The sequence below is a fragment of the Rosa rugosa genome, chromosome 2 (assembly GCF_958449725.1).
Source record: "Rosa rugosa chromosome 2, drRosRugo1.1, whole genome shotgun sequence".
Lineage (NCBI taxonomy): Eukaryota > Viridiplantae > Streptophyta > Magnoliopsida > Rosales > Rosaceae > Rosa > Rosa rugosa.
The window spans coordinates 12230977-12253902 of NC_084821.1; the positions used below are offsets into that span (position 1 = coordinate 12230977).

Consider the following 22926-nt stretch of genomic DNA (forward strand, 5'->3'; position numbering starts at 1 on the left):
AACTAAATCATTTACTTAACAAAACCTTGATCTTAAACCTCCTCTATACAAGTATGGAGCTTACTGGTTGGTATTAATAATTGTTAGGCTTCACTCACTAGATGTCAGATACTCTTTCAAAGTTGCACTCAATTATGAAGAAGATTCTTGATCCAAATAAATAAAAGAGGGAAGGAAAGGATACAAGTCAATGAGATTTCCCCCACCAAAGAGAATCTCAAACCCCATGTAGTAGTGAAATACCAAATTATAATATGTAATGACCAAGACCAAAGGTAAAGAAGTCTTTTCTGTTAATGAAAAAGCTACACAAAATTTGTCTCCAAATTTGGTGTCACAGGTCTAGATTTGATTAGAGCACCATGAAGTCTTTCTGACATTTTATTTAGTTGGGTAGGTGCCGTACACTTAGAATCAGAAAAACCATATTGTACCAAAAAAAAAAAAAAAGAATCAGAAAGACCATAGTGCTCAAAAAACCAAATCCAGGAGAGAGAGAGAGAGAAATCTTGAACAAACTTTACAGAAAAAGATGAACCACAAATTAAAATACAATACCAGGGCCTAATCTAATATCTTACTCTAAATGCTACATATTATTATAATTAAATCACTAATCATCACTCCTAGGAGGGATCTTCTTCTTTCTAATTATAAGAAGATCTCATACAAAAAGAAAGATTACCAAGCCAGAAAAGGTTATTGAAGCATATGATTCTTCCATTAGTGCATGCAGAGTCAGCATTTGATCAAAGTTTTGAACTTTCATGGTCTTTCCTAGTCAACTTGGCCATTTTTTCTGAAAGTCAGTTTAGTGACACAGACTAAACAGTTAAAAGTAGGCTAACACGGAATTTACAAGTTGATTTTAAGTGCATAACTACCGACAAAGCGAGAATATTATTTGTTTCAATGGAAGGGAATAATCAAGCCACATTATAGATTTAAAGTTTAGCTAGCGTTGCTTATAAAACCGCCAAAAATCCTTTTGACAGGATTTGAAAGAAATAGTTTAGAGTGATTTATTAATTATAAAAACGATTAACCTTTTGTTAAAACACTTAATTTTTTTTATTCTCTTTTTTTTTCCTTTTTTGACAGAGTTGTTTGAACACCTTCACCAAAGAATCCCAAATGGCTCTTAGATTAAACCAACGGTCATATGGGAATATGGGATGCTTATTTATTTTATTTTTTTTGGTCGAATATTTTTCTATATTTTGGTTTTGCTCGTATTCTAATATGGTTGCAAAGTCCAAGCCTTCGTGGCAAAATCATTAGTCATATGACTCCAAATTCAAATATAGTAAATATCTGAAGATCCCATGTGTATTCAAGTTAAATCATAGTTTATGTTACTTAGACATATCACAAACAAAGCCACAGTGAAGAAGATGCTTATCTTGATTATGCCCCTTTATTTCATATTCCAGGAAAGCTTGGAATTTCATGTCTGCGAGAGGATTGAAGATGCATTATCTCATTGAATTCCCACTTTCATTCTTAAGGTATCAAAAAAATAAAGGGGCAGTCAACTATTCAGTGTACCGGACTTTGAAATGTAACAGCATTTTCTGTCATATATGCTCTTCTTGCTCATTTTAGATGCCTTCAGCAATAATTCATTACTGTTTGAAATCAGATAACGGAATATGAGATCCATTGGGTGCAAAAAAACACAGCAAAGGGTTTTCGAGATGCTTCAACTCGGTTTTCATTCATATTCCATAAGTTGAAATTCCAGGAGTTGATCCTGTTCCCCCTTATAATACTTAAGACTAACTCAAAGTTCTGAATGACATATTCACAAGAAACCATGAAAGCAAAAAACAAGACTCAGATATAGCGCGCCCCGCTCTACTAATGAACTAAAAGACCATAATGGGACATAAATCCCGCAGATGATTTAGTAGAAAAGCTGCTAGATTATCATCCATGAGGGTAGTGCTGTGCGGATTGCATCTGAAAAACCATATTCTGAGGTGCATAGTAAGATTCATGAACCGCGCTTTTGTTAAGTCCATAAGAACCAATACCGAAAGTATTGGACATGAACATGTTCCCATGAGCTTGACCAAAAGCCATGTTTGCTCCATTGCCGCCCTGATGCCACTGGAAAGGCGGGATCCTGGCAGAATTCGGCTGCTGAGGGAAAGCAGCTGAGTGGTGGTGATCCGGCGGCGAGGGAGGCTTGTTATCTGGAGATGGAGTTCTGGTATCACTGAGATTCACAGTTGTTATATCATGTATGCTCGCTCTTCTCTTATCTTTTCCCCCTGAATGCTGCCTGATAAAGTACTTCTGTGCATGACTAGCCACCTGAGTCGGGGTTCGGGTTACCACGAAATTCCGAGAAATGTTCCTCCAGTCCCCTTTGCCGTACCTTTTCAGTCCCATTAAAAACAGCCTATGCACACAACCATCAAAACATTCATCAAAACAAGGCCAAAAACTAAAGTTAAGCCTAAAAGCACAAACAACTAGGGTCCTGCTCATGCTTGACATTGCATACATACTAATGATTTCAGTTCAAGAACCAATTACCTATTAACTGAGCATGGGATCACTTTGCATTACAATCAAAGCGAAAAAACAAATTTAAATCGGGAAACTTACTTGTGTTCATCCTCTGTCCATGGAACTCCTTTCTTTCTTTCATGATCAGCAGGTCTAGTTGATGAAGATCTCTTGCCACCAATCCCATAAGTTTGTTTGAATCCATCATAGCCATGCCTATTCACCCATTCCAATGTGAATGGGGAGGTACCATATCCCGGAATTGGGACTAGGCCCGCCTCGATTTTTCCCACATCAGCTTCCAACTCCTTGTACTGCTTCACCACATCCCCTACCGTCTTCCCAGGTATCATCGCCGCCACCTTGTGCCACCGGTCCGGCGTATCCTTGTCGTGCAAGGCCAAGGCGTTTTCGAACATCTTGTTCTCCGCTGGAGTCCATTTCGAGCTCTTGGTCTCCTCAAGGAGCCAATCCGAGGCTAAGAAATAGGATGAAGGGGAGAGAATTTCCATTTCCAGCTTCATAATACCAAATCAAGTACCTCTAATTCACAGCATTAAAATTTTGGGGATTGGAAACAGAGGAGGAACAGAGCAGAGAGACGAAGAACAAGTGCGTACAGGAAATGCAGAAGAAGAGGTGGAGGTTTCAGAATGATAATATCAGTGTTAAATCAAGGAGCATTTAGAAAAGGAATCAGAATACCTTTATCTGTATAGGAATCTACAAAGACCCACCTTTCCGATATTCAAAGAATTGGTCTTGAAAATAATATTAAAACCAAAAACTCGAAGATAAAACCCCAGAACCACTAATGGGATCTGAACCCATTGAAGTCTCAGCAAACCACAAACACAGAAGAAGGATAAAGCCCAATTGGGTAAAGCTTGCAACAGAGGTAAAGAAAGCTAACACAGTTTTATCTGCAGCTTCTTGTACCTCTTTGGAATCCCAACTAGGAAAACTAAGGAAGAGAAGCACAAGTGGGTGAGAACCCCAATTGGGAGAGAGAGTGAGGAGGAATGGAAGAAAGTTGGGGGGGGGGGGGGGGGGGGGGGGGTTGGAAGATCTCTTGTTTCTTCTTTGTTTCCTTGAGGCCTGAGCAACAAAGAAAAGAGGAGAAAGAAAAAAGTGTGTGTCTGAGCTATCAATGGAAAGAGAAAGGGAAATATAGAAGCTTCAAAAAAGCAAAGCCAGCATAGCCGATAAGCCGAGCTTCAAGAAATGAATCTAAATTTTGCTAAAATCTTTGAAGAAAGAGGGAAAGAGTTCTCTCAGAGGTGGGTTGTTGTGATTGGGGCCAATTCTTAGGTGCGGGTAGCCGCACCACGTGTACGGTGCGGCTGCCCGCACCTAAGAATTGGCCCCAATGAGTGATTCTTGCGTGGGGCAGCCGCACTTAAGAATTGGCCCCACGCAAGAATCACTCTGTGATTGGATAGCAAGAAGTCTGTAGATACTGAAATTTATGCAAGAAAAAAAAAAAAAAGAGCTTCCCTGTATTATAATAACACTCACGCTCTGTTATGTTTCTATTTCTTTTTTTTAATTAAATAACACTTTTTTTATTTTATTAAATAACAATTTATTCTATTTTTTTAGAAAAAGTATATCACAAATAATCATATAATTTTTAAATATTTAACACTGTACTGATATTTTGACGATATTTATTCTCCAAGGCATGTTCACCTAATAGACAGTTTTTAAGGAACTGTGAGGGACAAATGAATCTGACGGCTAAAAATAAATGCACAGATACTACTTTTGTCACTAAACTTAGATCTCTTCTTACACTTCAATCATTATGGGCTGTTTACTTGTTAAAAATCATCATGTAACTCTAAAAAAAAAAAAATCTTCATGTAATTGCCTATTTAAAAGTTTTTCATATTTTAATTCACCAATCATGTGATTTAAAAGGAATGAAGTTAGCCTTGAAAATAAGGCGCATGGCTAAATACTTGATGGTTTTTAACGAAAATAGAAGAATGACCATGATTTGCAAGTTGCTCATATACTAGCTCAAGATGCTCTTATTTTAAGATGTAATTCACTATATATATATATATATATTTAATAAAGATGTAATTCGCTATATTTACATGTACTTATTGTAGCAAATCTTGATCTATGAATTCAATTCATTTGCTTTTCAAACAAACAAACAAAAATATCAAATAAGACTTTTTTTCAAATATACAACAATTAGTTTATTGTGAGTTGAACTCCACTTATAAAATGAAGACTTATGCCATTTAACCAAATGGTACTACGCTCAAATCAAACATTTTGAATAAAAATGTTTCTTTTTTAAAATAAGTGAATTAAGTGTCGAAAACTTAATATCTATTTGCATTTTTGCCCTTTTTCTGTTATGATAAAATCCCAACCATCTGATCTGATTCAGGTTTAACAAAAAGGATTACATGTACATGACTAGATTTGCTCCCATAAATCCTTTTCAAACTCTTTTTACGGTTGCAACCTCAGAGTGGAGGTGGGGACCACACCCTGGTTTTACCTCACTGCCAGGACACTCATTGGGCACTCTCCTATATAATTGAAAAGTGGATGAACTCGATGACCCATTACACGTGTTCCAATTTCATTCGCCTCAGCAGAAGCACCACTTTGTGAGGGGGTCCACGACGGAAACTTACTGGTACAGACTGGCCAATGACCTGGATCCACGTAAGGAAGTGTCACAAATCATGGACCCGGGGCGTACTTGACGTGTCGCAGCGGATCGCAACCAACGTCTCGCCAACCACCACCCCGCTCTCAGCTCACTTATTATTCGTTTCTTTGCCTTCCAGATGTTGGCTAGTGGAATTGAGTAGGAGAGCAATGCCGTATCCACTCTCTTTTCGGCTCGTGTCGGTCACTCTAGAATCTCAAGCCCCCCCCCAATGACAGAATCGGATTATTTGCATAACGCGTGCTATACACGCGCTGACGATGAAGATGTTTACTTCGTGTTTGAGTTGCTCTATAATAGAACGAGCACAGCCGAGCGGTCCCCGTCCGATGTGACCAACTGCTCCACTGCTTTGTCATTCTCATCTCTTTTCCAACTCTGGTTTGCTATAGGAAGAATCTAGTAAGGCACACACCCCACCGTCATTTTCTGTGGTCATTCACTGTTAAAATGTGAACGACCACAGACATTATACGTATAATTTCAAATAATGTGGTCATTCACATATATGTGAGTGACTATTAGTCATTGGTGGATGCATATTTCATAGGAGATTTTTAATCAACAATTACCCCGACAAGAGGTTCTAGTCGCCACCCCTACTTGTGTGCATTGGCGACATATGTTTAGCTTTATAGGACATTTGGAATTGATTAGATGTGAAATTGTACTCTAGTCTCAAAGCCTGCTTTCTACATTCCCATTTACATTCGTATGCATTAGTGACTTATGATTAGCCTTTTAGGACATTACGACCTATGTTATTGTGTTAAGAGTTACCCTAATTTTTGACAGCGGCAGTCACCTGGATGTCTAGAACTCTAGATCTTATATGGGGGGCCTTCAACTTTAGAATCATAATTAGGGGGTGAGTAGATTAGTGAAAGGGGGATCCATCATTCCTTTTTTATTATGTAGTGCCTTAGTGGGCTATTATCCTATTAGTTAGGGCGTACTTTGATATATCTACTAACCATTACCAGGGTCATTATCCAAACTAATGATTGTTAACCCACGACTAATCTTTTGGGTTATAGATAATTTCATCTTGGGCTGTTTAATATTGTATAAATAGCAAAGCCCAAGAACATAGGCGTCAGGCACACCTTTGCAATTTTTTTTTTCTTCTTTCTTTCTTTCCTTTTTTAGGTTTTGAAAAAATAATTGAGTTCCTTTAATTTTTTTTTGAAATGGAGCCAGTACGGCTGCCGTCAAGTCTTAATCATTAATGAAACCGTAAAATACATGGGGGGACATTTTGCCTAAATCCTAAAATACAATAAGCATAAAGAAAACATGCCGAGATAATAACAGGAGTCTCAACTAAATATATGTATTCTAACAAACACCAATTAGCGAAGAGTGCACAACTGGCTACTCTATTCGCTTTACAATTGCGGCGACACACTGGAAAGATATTTCTCACGCAGAGCCATAATTTACTAATATTATCAGTTTTCCCAATATGTTGCCACCGGAAAAACAATCCGGTATCACTCAGTTTCATCCTGCCACTGAAAGGTTGCGACCATTTGACGAAGCAAGGAGTTCCTTGAATTTTAATACACCGATTTATATCAAATTTTTTAAATATGGTTGACAACCTGCTCTTCTATTAAATAATAACTAGTCTGCAATCACATGCTCTGCATGTGTAAGAAAAATTTTAACTGTAAAAAAAAAAAAGGTTATCTTCAAAAGAAATAGATTTAGTGAGTAGTTATTGCAGAGAGAAAATAGTTGGAGAGAAAAGTGGAGGTTATGGGATCATTTCTTTTCAATTTTCTTAATAAAATATATTTTATAATTGTCCTATTTACCCTTGTGATTTTATTTATTGTCAAAGTTTTTTAATCTTTTAGGATTAAATCTGTCAAAATTTTCAGTTTTGGCTAACAAAACCTCTTCTTTTAATAATAGTATAGATATGCAATTTAAGCTCAAAAATCACTCGACTTTAAAAAGTTGTTTTCAGTGGCATTAGTTTCCACTTGATACACTGAGAGGAACCTAGGTTCAATGAATGGAGCGGTTATATTGTACATGCGACAGACTACTATTACAAATATTTATGATATTAGAATGAGGAAAATTCTGCTATCCACCTAGGTGAGGGTCACCTGGTGACGTGGCAATATATAACACACTTTTTACGCTATTGTAACAAAATAAAGGTGGCACTACTCTTTACCTCCACTCTCTCTGTCACTTAATGTGTGAAATGACTGAAGGGAGTGTAAAGTCAAAAAGTGATATTTAAAAGCTCGTATTAATACTCGAGTGTTTATATTTCAGAACCGTGAAACTGTCTTTTCGTTCACCGTTGTGTCACTGGATCAGATATATTTTTTTTTATGTTTATTTTCACTATCTGGGTCACAGACACAATTTTCAAACTGACTTTGAGTTGGGATCACCATATCAATTTATAGGCCACGAAACTGACCCAGAGAATGGAAATAAATATCAAAATGCTGTAATAATATTTAACCCAGGGATGAACTTGCCTTAATTTAGATGAAAAAAAAAAAATCCCTAAATTTTGTGCTTTGTGTAAGATGCTCTTTGCCAATTGCATCACATGCAACATGGTGTCTTTTTAATTGTGGAAAACATGTTGTCGTTGTTGACTGGGGGTGGTAGGGCATCATCATCATCATCTTTAAAAGAGCACACCTCGAATCTCGCACCTTTTAATTGAATTAATAGGACGTGTCCATTAATGAGCCAAGGTCCCAATCCCCCCAATAGCCCCCCCCCCCCCCCCCCCCCCTCCTCAAACACTTCTATCGAGTCCCATAACACAGTGTCGTTTCTGTTGGAGAATCACAACTTGCTCACTACAGGTTCAACAAAAAGGAGAAAGAAATCGACTCTACATTTCAAAAATTCAAATGATTATAACTCGTCTAGAGGGATAAATTTAAGAATATTTCTTTTTTCGTGAATATCGATTTTTTTCTGCATGTACAATTGTTATCGTAAAATATCTTACAAAAATTAACCCTATATCCTTTCTTCCATCTTATTGATCAAAACTCTAATTTTGATCTTGTCTCAAATTTCAAAATTGATCGTTCAAATCCTTCAGTTCCAACCTTTAATTAGTTATGAAATTGATAAGTTCAAACCCTTCGAATCCCACTTGAAATCAATTCAATTCGAGTTGCAATGTTCAAAATCAGTAGATTTCAATTCCTTTAATGGTGATTGTGAAGCTAACTTAAATTAATATGAGCCAACTCTAAACATTCTGTTAAAATGACCTTATCGTTTTAGATATTGGACAACCAGTATCATCAATAAGGTCTGTATTTAAGGCTAAAAGTCCGAATTACTGACACCGAGTTCATCCCTACATAAGAACTCTGATGACTCGTGCTTAAAAGGAAGTCTTTTAACACCTTCACAAACACTCGATTAGACCTGTAAATAGACCGGATTTTGATCCGGACCCGCTCCAGATCCGTGGCTATTGGACAAGTCTAGATCGAAAATTTTGATCCGTTAATGATTCGAATCCGTTAACCAGTTTATTTAACGGATCAAATACGGATTTAGGTCGATCTGATCCATTAATAATCCGGCCCGTTTTCATAATAATAAAATATTATTTTTTATTAATATATTATTATTTTTTTAAAAATATAAAATATTAAGAATTTCTAATACAAATTTTTTTCCAGAAATCTAAGGAACAATTCATCACCCAAAATTTCAAGAAGCATTAAGAATTTTGATAATGTAACTCTACTTTTGGTGATACTCTTCATGTTGTTTTAATATTTTATTAATATCTTATGAAGTATCATGATATAAATATAATATTACTATTTAAAATTTTAAAATATTTGAAATTATAAACGGGTCGGATTAGCGAATTGGGTATCCGTTAATCCAGCAGATACGGATTTGAATCGAACTATTAATGATCCGTCGGGTTAACGGAGCGGATTTGGATCGAAGTTTTTTTTTAAGTAAACGGATTTGAATTTAGATTGATCCGATCCAAATCCGGTCCATTTACAGGTCTACACTCGATCCTTCAAGTAATTAGTCATATAGCCAAGACATCCAAACAAGAAGATTGAGCATATTGTACTTGGAGAAACCTCAACTTTGGGCGCGAGGAACAAGTAATAATCAAATGAAGGCTGTCATAATTATAAACATGAATTTCTCACCTGTGATCTCACATTGGAAATGGATGCGTGGTATGAAGTCTGAAGTCAGAACAAACACATTAGTATTATCTGAGCTTATATATTTGAATACCATTTTTCACAAAGCTGTGCTTGTGTCACGTATTAATTATTTGTATATATGCTTTGCGCATGCCCACAAAGCATGGGGAACAAGAACAAATAAAATACTAATTGAAGAGCTGTTTTTAAGTTGTTAAAGTAATCAATATTCAAATCCACTAATTAAAAAACATGTTGGTTCTGATGTCAAATAAGATGGATAGACTTCATGTGCTGCCTCGATTCAATTTGTAATTTTGTATTATGATTTAGGGTTTGGTTTTAGTTCTGTCATGAAGGTCGTTTACTAAAGAACAATACCTTAAGGGTCATTTGCTAAAGACAAGAAGAAAGCGGAGGGGGTAATCCTTCCCGGAGGTGCCCCCATGACTAGGAATGGGCAAACGAGGGCGGGGTACTCGCTGGTTTTCCCCGCATTTGTCTAGCGGGGGCGGGGGCAGGGTTTCCCATTACCCATGCGGGTTCCCCATTTTTATTTATTTTTTATTTTTTCAACTGGGCAATTTTTATAATTTTTCTTATTCCTCATGAGGATCCGACAGTTGGATCTTCGTATAATTGTGAAAAGACGATTCAAAAGGAGATCCGTGAGGATTCGACGGTTGGATCGTCGTATAATTTTGTAAGGATGATTCTAAAGGCGATCTGGGACGATCCAACCGTTGGATCTTCGTATAATTTTGAGAGGATAATCCTAAGGGCGATCCGTGAGGATCCGACCGTTGGATCTTCGTATAATTATGAAAAGATGATTCAAAAGGTGATTCGTGAGGATCCGACCGTTGGATCGTCATATAATTTTGTGAGGATGATTCTAAGGGTGATCCGAGACGATCCAACCGTTGGATCTTCGTATAATTTAGAGAGGATGAACCTAAGGGCGATCCGTGAGGATCTGACCGTTGGATCATCATATAAATCGGTAAAGATGATCCTCTAGGTGATCCGTTAGGATCCGACCGTTGGATCATCGAATAAATCGGTAAAGATGATCCTCTAGGTGATCTGTGAGGATCCGACCGTTGGATCGTTGTATAATTGTGATTTGTGAATTATTTTTTGTCAAAAAAGGAAAGGAAAAAAATCTAAAAAGATAGAAAATAGAAAAACAAATTTTTGATGCCACAACTCGATAGGGAAGAGTGTTGTTTTCTTTTGTTAGCCTAATGTTCTTGTTGCAACTCCTTCGGTGTTTGAATTGGGTGTTCCTACCAATTTGCAAACATACCTCAGTAGTGTAGGCGCTGTTGTGAATTCTTTATGGAAAGATGAGGATAGGGGTTTTGGCACATAACAATTAAACTTTTAGGGGGTACGAAATGAAGAGTTATTACTTAAACTTCCATTGTCCAAAACCCTAGCACCCTCTACCATCCACTAAGTTTGTATGTCAATGAAAGGAACGGGACAAACAAGAACGTAGTCAAGTAGCTTTTCAATACTCTTTTACGTTAATAAGCTCTATAGTTCACCCTTTCGTCATTGTAAACAAAAGGGCGAGGTCGCGAGAAGGAGGAGGGTATATATTTTCAAGCTAGTTTTTTTTTTTCCCTTTATTTTTATCGAGATCCTACAGTATTTTTAAAGATTTTCTGAGCTTAGAGATTAATCAATCTGAAGGGGGAGTCATGTCAGAATGCTTTCTCTCCCCTAATAACTAAGAATAAATTGAGATTTAATTCCAATCAGCGTGGGTGATATTCAAACCCGGATGTGAGGATTTCACATCTGACTCTTAACAACTCGACCACCCGTTATAGTTATCTTAAATTCTTAATTAAAAATAAAGTTGAACAGCCCGGGTATTTTGGAGCCAACTGAATTGGGTAAACTACCGAGAATAGTGTTGGTTGGAAATGGCGATGGCGAATTCAATAGAATAATAAGGAGGGTGCTGGGGGGTTGGGCAGTGGGCGCCCACCACCAGTTTGTTGCCATTAAAGGAAAGATTCCTTTCATATGTTTCCCCCCTTTTCCCTAAAAGTCAAAAAGTCACACTGTGTGATTGAGAGTTGTGGCAACTCGGACTCCCTCTCTTCCGGTTTAGCGTGTGCATTACCTCATCTCCTTTAAAATATGAACCCAACAACACTAATAAGAATCATTCCCAACTCTATTTTATACGGAAAATTAGCTGTACATCTTAATGCAATTTGATGTACATAGATAATAATTCCCAACTAAATAAATACAATATTTTTCAAGGTCATTAGTGCCAAAAATTTGAAATTAAAGACATGATGGGTCTTCATAGAAATATTGTTACGTCGAGTCTGATTTTCATAAATGCAGTGATCATAATTTACTAAAACATCAACACGTGAACTTGGCTTCTTTGAAAAGACTGAAAAGCAAAAGAATTGAGCCTTTAAGTCTGCATATGATTCCTATAATTGAAATTGTGCCTCCAAGGGATGCCACAAGAAGTCAAGAACCATTGGTGCTTAAAATCACTTTTCTACTTTAATGTCCTTCAGTCTTGAGACCGGCATTTGTAGCTTGGATATAATCATTTCCGAAGGCTGAAGCTTCCGTTGTATTAGCTATTAATTTGATGTTAAATATTTTATGCAATAAATTAATAGATCAATGTTAGGTAATTTTCTAAAGACAGATGAAACCGCGTCAAGTTAGGAGGTTACGCTAACACTGATTGATACACCAGTTTGTTGCATACTACCAAGCACCGATTGCAAAAGATATGAGGCTAGCGACAATTATCCAGAAAGCCCATACAAGAAGATCAGCACGCTATTGCTCGTTGGGCTAGTTAGTCTGTGACTAGTTATGTGCATCTTGAGGCAGGGGCCGGAAGGTTTATTACTAGAACTCATTTTTATTAACTAAAAAAAAAAAAAAAAACAAATCCTTTGTTGGTTTCCGTAATTAGCAGTATATCAAAAATTCTGTTGTAGGAAAATATGATGAGAGAGAATGATGAGAGAAATTGTGTGTTCTATTATTAATAATAGGAGCCATTTGTATAGGGATTTACAAAGTACATACAAGGTAATAGAATTTGAATACAATTAGGAAATCTAGAATCTTCTCCTATTACAACTCTAGAACTAAACCCTAGTTTGAAGAGGCACACTAGAATTCAACATCCTTCAACACTCTCCCTTGTGCTGCTCAAACTTGGTGATGACGCTTTGATCGTTGCCTCACTAAAAACCTTGCCAGGTAACAAAAACCCAGTAGGACAAAAATAACCCTGGTCGAAGGACAAAAATAGCACAACACGTCCTTCACTCTTCGAGATCGAACATGTAGACATCATAACTCCCCCTGATGTTGATATTTCCCTCTGATTGCTACAATCGTGGGAGTTCGGATAACTTTCTCAATCCGATGCTCTTCACATGTTTCTCGAAGGTGGATTTAGGTAATGACTTAATGAATAAGTCTGCTACATTATCCTCTGATCGGATTTGATTTACTTCAATCTTTAGAAGTGATTTGTTGTACGCTGCTGATTATAAAAGAACTTAGGCGATATATGCTTGATGTTGTCTCCCTTGATGAAACCTAACTTCATTTGCTCAATACAAGCTGCATTATCCTCATAAATGCATGTAGGTTCATCTGTGGTAGACTTCAAACCACAAGTTCCTCGAATATGTCTAATTACAAACCTTAGCCATATGCATTCACGCACGGCTTCATGTAGAGAAATAATCTCTGCATGATTTGAGGAAGTAGCAACAAGGGTTTGTTTCGTAGACCTCCAAGATATCGCAGTGCTTCCCATGGTAAAGACATAACCCGTTTGTGAGCGACATTTGTGAGGGTCAGAGAGGTACCCATCAAAACATCATTGTCATTTTGATGGAGGGGAGGAGTAGAACGCCGGCCACCTTGGACGCCGGCGGCGGTGGCATGGTTGGCGGTCATGCAATGGACGGCGGCGTCTTACCTCTTGGGGTCCGATCCCAATTTTCCGTCATTACTTTTCTCTCTGTAGGGATAAAATATGCCCATATCAATCGTACCTCTTAGGTATCGAAAAATTGTCTTTATATCAGTCCAATGACGTTGCGTTGGCGCGGGGCTATATTTAGCCAACAAGTTCGTAACAATTGAGGTGTCCGGTCTTGTATTGTGATAAGTACAATAATGCGTCTATTGTACTCAGGTAAGCACTTTTGCTATTAACACGTCTTCGTCATCATCCCTGGGACGAAACAAATCCCTCATAGGGTCAAGACTACGGAGGACCATGGGAGTGCATCTTTGACTTTATAAAAATGACTAAGCATTTATTGACACGGTATGCAAGTTCTGAATCTAGACAAAACCGTGTTCTCCCAAGGTCCTTCCTCTCAAACTCAGATTTCAGGTGTTCAGTGGTTTCCCTTAACTCTCAAGGGTTCAAATTATGTTTATCAACATAAACCGCGACAATTACAAATTGGGAACTTGTCATGGAAATGCGTGGGCATAGTTCATCATATCCCTTCCCAATCAAGTAGTCACTTTAGTGAGCGTTTCAATCTCATTGCAAACGCGTTCCGTGGTCTAGAGCTACTTGACTTGGGTAAATGAAGTTCATAAAAACCTTCATTATATTCCGTATCTAGATCCCCATAAAGATACGTAGTGACTACATTCGTAAACTGCATGTTCAGTTATTCGGAAACTACCAAACTGATAAGGTAGTGGAGTGCAATGACATCCATTACAAGAGAATATGTCTTATCGTAGTCGATTCCAAAGCGTTTTGTGAGAAGCCTTGGGCCATAAGGCGAGATTACCATATCTTTTTCTCATCAGGCTATCTAACGAAGACCTATTAATGTCAACAGGCTTTATTTTAGGAGGTGTCGACATCTCAGGCCCGAAATCCTTCCTCTTCGTTAGTGAATCCAATTCAACCTGGACCACATTTTCTATTTAGGCCAATTTTCTCTACGTTGACATTCTTCAACGGAGTAAGGTTCGATGTCATTGGTCTCAATAATCCCACGTCCTTATGTACACTAGTGTAGTTTGTAGAGATCTCTATATTCACATGAATTGGTTTTAACGTTGAGGCGTCCCCAAACGATGTCTCTTGGATATAACTATAATCCAGAATATTCTCATAAGACGGATTTTGAGTATCAATAATCAATTGATCAAGTTGTGCCAAACTCACTCTCTTCCTAGAGTGAGAATCCATCGAACCTATGGGTCTCTTACACTCTCTAGCGGAACCCATGACCTATGACGCCATTATGCCACATTGTGGCGTCACTATACCACCATCCATGGTGGTGGTGCCGTGCCCATCTCTTCTGGGTGGCGCCATGTCCTCTTGAGGGGACATCTATCCTTGCAGGCATGTTTGCAGCAGGTATATGTGATCTCCTCACTTTTAGGGGATCGAGATGAGACATAGTGGGGACAGACCACGACAATTCCTGTCGTTCCTGTTGAACGTTGACGTTCTAATCTCCCCCTAACGACGGGAAGACTGTCTCATTAAAGTGACGATCCGCAAATCTAACGGTAAAGAGATCGTCTATCAAGGGTTCTACATAGCGGATGGATAGTTGGAGATTTATATCCAACATATTCGTTGCAATGACCCCTTTTGATGCGCCGTGGTGGCGCAATTGGCACATAAACCGCACACTCAAATATGCATAAGTACGAGATATTTAGACTCTCACCCAGTCACTAGGTGTAACGCAGATAAAAGTTGACTGGCTATGAGTCATAGACGAATTAGCATAGCTGCATGCGATATTGCATAACCCTAAGCGGAAATATTGGTGCGCATTACTAATGTCCGGGCTGGCATCATAGTCGTTTAATGGTGGCTTTTCCGCGAGACCATTGGGGTTTGTACATGGGAATATGATGCTTAATATCAATCCATAATGATAAGCAATAGTCATCAAAAATTTTTTTGATGTAAACTCTCTAGCATTATCAAGTCGAATTGACTGAATGAGATGATCCGAGTAGTGAGCCCGTAGTCATATGATCTGGGTCAGGAGTTTATCATCAGCAGCATTACGATTGGGCGATAGCGTGACATGTGACCAACGTGTCCGCACATCAACCAACATCTACACAGTCCGCACGTTGGTTGAATCGGTCCACTGAATCTCCTTGGATTCTTTGTAAGAATGGAAATATTTCCGTTGGGTCCTTTGCATAGGATGGTCTTGATCCTAATTTTGCTAAAGAACAGGCTTTGTAAAACGAACGATGGGCCTTAGAAGCAACCAAGGAAGAATTTGGTTGAGCCACGAAGTCACAATGGACTTTAGAAGTAGGAAAATGGGCCAAGGAGGCATTGGTGGCGTCAAAGGCATCTTTGGGCCGCATGGGGTAGGCGGTGCCGGCCAATGATGGCCGGTTGTGCATAGGGACGGTCCCGTGTGGTGCATGTGCCCTTCCTTGGACTGAATTTCAGTTTTTACTTCTTTTCGTTTTGAAAAATGGATGTCCATGTGAAGTCTTTAGTATACGGATCATCATATCATGACCTGAGTGTCCCCAACGGTCATGCCATAGCCTATATGTGTCAAAATCCCAGAAGTCATCTCTCATGACATGGTTGGGTTCAGTGATGCGAATAGTGGTTGCATACAACCCACTAGAGTGACACATAAGTTTCTCTAATACTCGTTTATGTCCGTAGTCATTAGAGGTGATGCAAAGGAACTCTTGTGCATTCTCACAATGTGTTTCCACATGAAAATCATTGGCTCTTATATCTTTGAAATAATAAAGTTCGAATTAAAGTATGTCCAAGACATTAAAGAATCAACACTTTATTAATAGCCAATGATTACATCAAAGTTTCGTAACCAAAAATCTAATCCAAAATAAAAATCAAACTAAGACAAATTGTAGTCACTCAATCCTTTTGGTAACTCCAATTAAACATGACCAGGAAAGTCAGAAGAGATATCAGTGGAGCGAGGCTCTCTTAAGTACCACTAATCTCAACTAGTTTCCTAGACATCATACTTAATTGGGTGAGCCTAGTGAGAGAGAGTTGATACAAAATATCATTTATTGATTAAGGCAGAATTGCCATTACATAATTCTTGGAAAAATAAAAGACTATACTAAAGAAATCTGCGGCATTTTGTCTTCATCGCCAGATTTAAAGTCTTCTTTGACTCGATGTCTTGATCACCGTGAGGCGGCTACCTTCTTAGGTACATTGCAAACTCAGGCCCATTGAACAGACGTTCCATATCAGAAATAGATACCATGAAGAGGATTCTCCCTTGATTGAGGCGCATTAGCGCAATGTGCATGGTCCCTAGGACCTGAGGCGTTGGAAAATTATGACCATGACCAATGTTGGCTCCATGGTTTCCAACCCTTCGTACCTCAAAGTCACGGCTCCTACGGTCGCGTGATTGTCGCCTTTGGCGATTACCTTCTTGAGCATTTCGGTCGTATGGATCATAACGTTGATGGCGACTTTCTCTAGCCATGGGACGATGCTCTTGATGGCTATCTTGAAGCCTATCAATTTTCCTTTTCACAAGTTTGTTACCATGTCTTTCAGCAGTGGTCATAGCTTCAATAAGCTGTTGAAAACTTGTGATCCGTCTTGCATTTACATGAGTCCGGAATAAATCAGAGGACCTCATACCATAGACAGGGAAGGTATTGAGGGTTTTCTCAATCAATTGGTCTTCTGTGATCGTCTTTCCACAGAGACGCATCATTGCTCTGATGCGGAGGGCTTCCGAATAAAATTGCATGACTGTGTCAAATTCAGTTAAGCGAAGATCTTTCCATTCTGCTTCTGTATTCGGAAGGATGGAGTCACGAACATTGCCATATCGTTTGCGAAGCGCTTGCCACAGCTTTATAGCGCTATCCTCATTTATGAACTCAAACTGGAGGTCACTATCCATGTGACGTTTCATGAAGGCAAGTGCCTTGGAATTATCTTTCTTAGTTTGAGGGTCTGGAGCTGTTTCTATAGGACAAAGCTCTTGGATTGTATGCAATAAATCACGGGCAGTAAGGTGGATCTCGATGTCAATAGCCCATTCTAAATACCTTTTGCTTGCATAATCCAATGGAACAAAATCGAGTTTGTTCATGTTCGACATCCTGAAAGATGAAACAAGAACAAGTTAGTTTCGGAGTCAATGCTTCCACAAAAACTAATAATAATGAGATTTCCGAGCTATGCTACCAAGAAATCGATTTCCAAGAAATTTTGGATTAGACTGAAACAATGATGTTTATATGGTCATAAATCGATGCTTACAGACGCTCTTAGTCCGAAGCTTACGAACACTCTTAGTCCGTAATGTTTCGATGCTCACAAACACTCTTAGTTCGTGGTTTACGAATGTTCTTAGTTCGTATAGCGTGAATCCCCACGATTCCTATTTTTCAAGAATCGAACCCACGTTATAAGAAAGGTGAGATGTAGAAAAAGAGAGGTTGCAAGTCCCCGAGAAAAAGAAAGAAATTTAAAATACAAGAAAGCAGTAACTTTAATCTTAAAAACTTACTTGTTGAAATTCGGGGCAGATTCGCTTCTGAACAGCTCTCACTTCGATTGGTGTACAGCCGTATAGGTCTCAAAACAACTTCAATAGGGCTGAAATTTGGAGGTCAGATAGAAGAGACAGAGGTGAACAACTTTGATGAAGAAAGAATTTTTATCAGAGGTTCCGAACTAGACGTTTCGGGGCTTGTAAACAGACTGATATGCACAGGAACGAGAAGAGAAAGTGAGGGGAGAAGGATGCAACGGGCGTGCGGCGGTGCTGCAGGGGCAGCGGGCATGCTGCGATGCTGCAAGAGGGCAGCGGCGGTGCGGCTGGAGCTAGGAACTTGCGGCAGTTTGTGGTGTGGGGAGTTTCGGGTTTAGAGTTTTTAGGTTTTTAGGGCTAGGGTTAGGGCTCGGGCTTATAACGTGTTGTAGGAAAATATGATTCGAGAGAATGATGAGAGAAATGGTGTGTTCTATTATTGATAATAGGAGCCTTTTATATAGGGATTTATAGAGTACATACAAGGTAATAGAATCTGAATACAATTAAGAAATCTAGAACCTTCTCCTATTACAACTCTAGAACTAAACCCTAGTTTGAAGAGGCACACTAGAATTCAACATCCTTCAACAAATCCAGATTTACATAGACACTCAAACACAACTTGCTAAACCTTGAAATACACAATTCCAATGGTCTTATTCAACATGCTCCTTTAGCTTGGATGCTACAAAAAATTCTTCGTACTAGTTTTGATCTCACCTCACCTTGCCATAATTTGGATCTCTGTTGCTTTGTATTTCCTTTTATGCTTCGAGTTGATCAGAAATTCAGAATCAATTTGGCATTAGTTTGTGTAGTGGTGTTCTTCATCGCTAACATTTGGGAAGATCGCTTGGAGGGGGTAGAACAGACTCGTTGGGGCCTTTGCCATTGTCCACCACAAATGCCATCTTAAGCCCCCATGTTGTGTGAAGCTCAAGATGACAATGCATAAACCAAACCCCTGAAAATACAACATGAAAAACATGGTTACATTGGAAGTTATGTTATTTTGGAACTTTATTCTTGCTAGACAGGTGGACATGTTATATTCACAGTATCAATGTAGTTCCCTAATCATGTTGAATATAATTTTGGACGTACAATGTGTTTACCTGGATTATCAGCCCTAAATCTGATAGCGGCCCATCCACCTGATGGCACTCCAACTGTGTTCCTCTCGACAGGGTCAATAAGGTTGAATCTTCTCGGATCTGTCTTGGGGTTGAAATTTCCCATTCCCCTCCCAACCTCAAAGAAGTTGAACCCATGAAGATGCACTGGATGGTTTTCAGGGGCTATCATTCCAGTGTCTTGTAGTACTAGCTGCACTGTAGAGTTGTAAGCAAGTCTATAAAGCCTAGTGCCCTTCATGGTCAGCATATTCGTTGGCTGCTGTGCTCCGGTATAATTATAAGGCATCAAAGGGTTTCCGGGGAAATCATCAGTGAAAACTCCACTTATGTTGAAGACATGTGCTTGAAGGAGAGAAATCTTTGGCATCACAAATGTGACATTGTTAAGATCCGCCACCACTCTGTTACCATTGGCACAAGTAGCACAAGTTTGAAGTCCAAGGCTGACAGTGAACATCAACGAGTGATCAATTTTCAATGGGACCTTAGCAGGGTAGGTGACTGAATTTAGGCTGCGAAGGGACTTTGTGAACTTTGTGGCTAGGCGTGTGGCATTTTGAGGAGGAGGGACGGTGAGAATGGTGGAGGTGCTTGCAAGGCTGCCCCTATAGTGCAAGGTAGCAGTGGCAGTCTTGTTGTCTACAGCTACCGTTGGACTGTCCATGAAAGGCGAGGCAGCAACCAAGTACTTGCCTGTGCTACGGTCTGCTGTCAGAAGGACATTTGTGGTTTGGCCAGGTGCTATGAGAATGGTGGTGGTTTCGAAGGGTTTCGTGTACACGGCATCCACTTCAACTACGGTTAGTTTGTGGTTGGCAACCTTGAAGAAGAGCTCATCATTCAGTGCAGCATTGATGATTCTTAGTAAATATGTGTGGCCTGGTAGTACTGGTAATTTGTACCCTCCTGCACGCACATCAGATCATTAGTAGATTAGTTTAGAAACTTGGATGCATATTGAGCACGATAGTTTACAACTTTAGATGGACTTGAGCTAATGTATGCTATGCTTCAGTAATACTATAAGGCAGTGTCGGAGCCCAAAATTTGTCTTTTAGAACAATCTTTTTGAGGCATTTATCGAACAATCTAAGTACGGTAGTAATACAATATGGTGTATACCTTGTGAGGAGCAGAGTGAGAGAGGGCCTGGGTAGCCATTAATTGTGTGAGCATCAGAAACATTTGGGGCTGCCCCAGATTTCAGAGCCTCATTGATAACAGCTTCCACATCTGATTTCCACCATTCACCTGCAATTTAAACAATAATAAGCAATTTTTGAAGCACCATTAAATTAAAATGGTATATAATGGAAATAGTACTTGCTCGTTGTTTCACCTAGAATAACCACAACTTCTTTCTTGGGTGTAGGAAAGGGATATGGGACTCCAAGCTTGGGTAAGACGACCAAGGCGCCGTAGACGGTAGCTCTGAGCCAGAGGATGTGTGCATGCCACCAAAGTGTGCCTCTTTGGCCGGTGACGGTGAAGTTGTACACATACTGTTGTCCGGGCTGAATTGGGCACTGAGTGATGTATGCAGGTCCATCAGCCCAGCCATTTCTCAGTTGTCTGATCCCATGCCTTTCATGGCAACATCATTAGGTATTAGAAAAATTAAACACTTCATATCAAGGTAACATCATATCAATAATGCTAGAGAATCATAAATTATAATCACAAATAGTGTGCCTATTCACAACAAGCAACAGTAATGATTGACAGATTCATGATATAGTTTTTGTGGGATGTAAAATATATAATTAATCATTTGTTTTAGTTTATTTATTTGAGACATTTCATCAAACATCTTATCAACGCATATAAGAGTGGTGAGAAATCTCGTACCAATGGATGCTAACATTGTACTTGACGTGGTTGACAACCTTGACAAGGACGGTGTCATCTTCCCTGGCATATATGGTGGGACCGGGGTACTTTCCGTTGATGGTGACAATGGGCTTGCTTGAGCACAGCCGTGAGGTTTTCTTCAGCACCACCTATGACAATCCAGGCAGATTATAGAACGGAAGTCGTTATAATAAATTACTGAACCGCAAAATGCTATACATAAAAAAGAGTGATGCTCAATGCTGACAGTGGTTTGGTGGCTTTCTCAACCACACTTCCGTTTGATAAAGCTATTTTGTTTAACTATTTTATTTTAAAGAACAAACAATGTAATTTTATTAAATTAAGAGATAATCGGGGTGACTCGAAATTGTATCAACATGTTATTTTCATTGTGGAACTTATTTTTTCAACTTATCTTCCGTATGTGACATTACAACTAAACACGTGAATGAATTATATTAGGTGACGTGAAGTACATGTAACTGTTAAACTTGTCATAAAGTTAACAAAAAGATATTGTGGGTCACAAATTTAAAATTTATTGAAAAGAAATAACTTTTGATATAATTTGGAACTAATTTTGTAAGTTGGCTAGTCACGTCAACTGAATTTTCATTAAGATTTTAGCAAGAAAGAAAGACAAAAAATAACCCAGCATGCAATGCATGGAACCAAGAGAGGCCAACCAAGACGCTCCTTCTATAAGCCTTGGTTTTCTTGTGCAACTGGTTTACATATTGATAATGGATACCTGTTTATCTATGGACCCTCTCTATATCTAATTAGTGTATGCAAGAAAGACACCTATTAATGAGCTTGTCGATCTCAAATCATTTGAAGGAGAGAGAGAAAAGAACCAAACAAAAAAACCGGACTTTTGCTTGTATGAAGCTAGCTGTGCGCTGCAGATTAAGAACATGTAAATAGAAAGCTTTGACTGAACTTGTAACGGCGAAACACTCATTCCCAGATGTATATACATGAAAATGGATGTACTTACATTAAACTTGTAATGTCGTTCCAGGCATTCCGCTGGTGCCAGAAACAACCAGCTGAAACAAGCCACCAAAAGCAGGGCCCTAACCGACGACACCATCTCCATTTCTCTCTTCTTTGATCCCCGAAAGCAAGCTCTACAAGCTAGACTCACTCTTTCGAATATTTCTATGTATTGCAGTAGCTAGTTGCTATTGACCAAGCCTATGAAACAATGGAAACTTAGACGTTATATATATAAACAGGGAAACTAATTAAGACTATAAAATCTCAGCTGCAATGTCGTTTTTGCTTAAAATTTTTGGTGGGTAGAGAGAGATATGGAAGAGTACCTGAGAATGAAGCCCTATACGTACCGTATAGAACTTGAGAAATAATATATAGGGGCAGGCCGGCTAGGTAGACCTCTCTAGTGGTGAAGAAGGTGGAGTTAATCATCTTGGGTATTACTCAAAGTATAGTAGTAGTTATATGTCAACTAAAACACTTGGATTGAAGCCATGTAAACTAAGCAATCAACGAGCTTAGTTGATATTGGTCAGCCACTGGTTTGGTGAACCCGTATTGGGTAAAGTACACCCAAACCCCAGCTAACAAACCAGAAAGAACTGGGAAATAAAGGTCAAGGAAGATGATCGACATGGACAACGACCCACAATCTCAACAGAATTATCCATTTAATCACTTTATTAATTTGCATCCATCTCCTTCGTTTTAGTTTGCATTGGTAACTTGTCATTGAATAATGATATATGATCCATACATCAACTCCCTGCCCCTTCTTAGAGGGTGCTTTTGAACTCTCCCTAATTCATTATGCAATTAAATTATCAGAACCGTTCATTGTTTAAGTTTCTTTATTCAGAACATCAAACAATTATCACTACTATAGGCAATTTTTATTTTACATGCACCTATAATCCATGTAGAAGAAATGACCAGTT

The 22926-nt window shown here is 38.8% G+C and overlaps 2 protein-coding genes across 2 annotated transcripts; both read right to left on the reverse strand.

Moving 5' to 3' along the window:
* Positions 1-1689: 1689 nt before the first annotated feature.
* Positions 1690-3734, reverse strand: LOC133733273 (transcription factor DIVARICATA-like). Its single transcript, XM_062160917.1, has 2 exons — positions 2617-3734; positions 1690-2407 (listed from the first exon to the last, which is right to left on the reverse strand). Exons 1-2 carry the CDS (start codon positions 3039-3041, stop codon positions 1930-1932), a joined length of 903 nt encoding a protein of 300 aa, XP_062016901.1. The 5' UTR covers positions 3042-3734; the 3' UTR covers positions 1690-1929.
* Positions 3735-18408: 14674 nt separating this feature from the next.
* Positions 18409-22411, reverse strand: LOC133734532 (laccase-4-like). Its single transcript, XM_062162163.1, has 7 exons — positions 22315-22411; positions 21987-22186; positions 20981-21132; positions 20472-20716; positions 20255-20383; positions 19112-20038; positions 18409-18960 (listed from the first exon to the last, which is right to left on the reverse strand). Exons 2-7 carry the CDS (start codon positions 22086-22088, stop codon positions 18830-18832), a joined length of 1686 nt encoding a protein of 561 aa, XP_062018147.1. The 5' UTR covers positions 22089-22186; positions 22315-22411; the 3' UTR covers positions 18409-18829.
* Between the last annotated feature and the right edge of the window lie 515 nt (positions 22412-22926).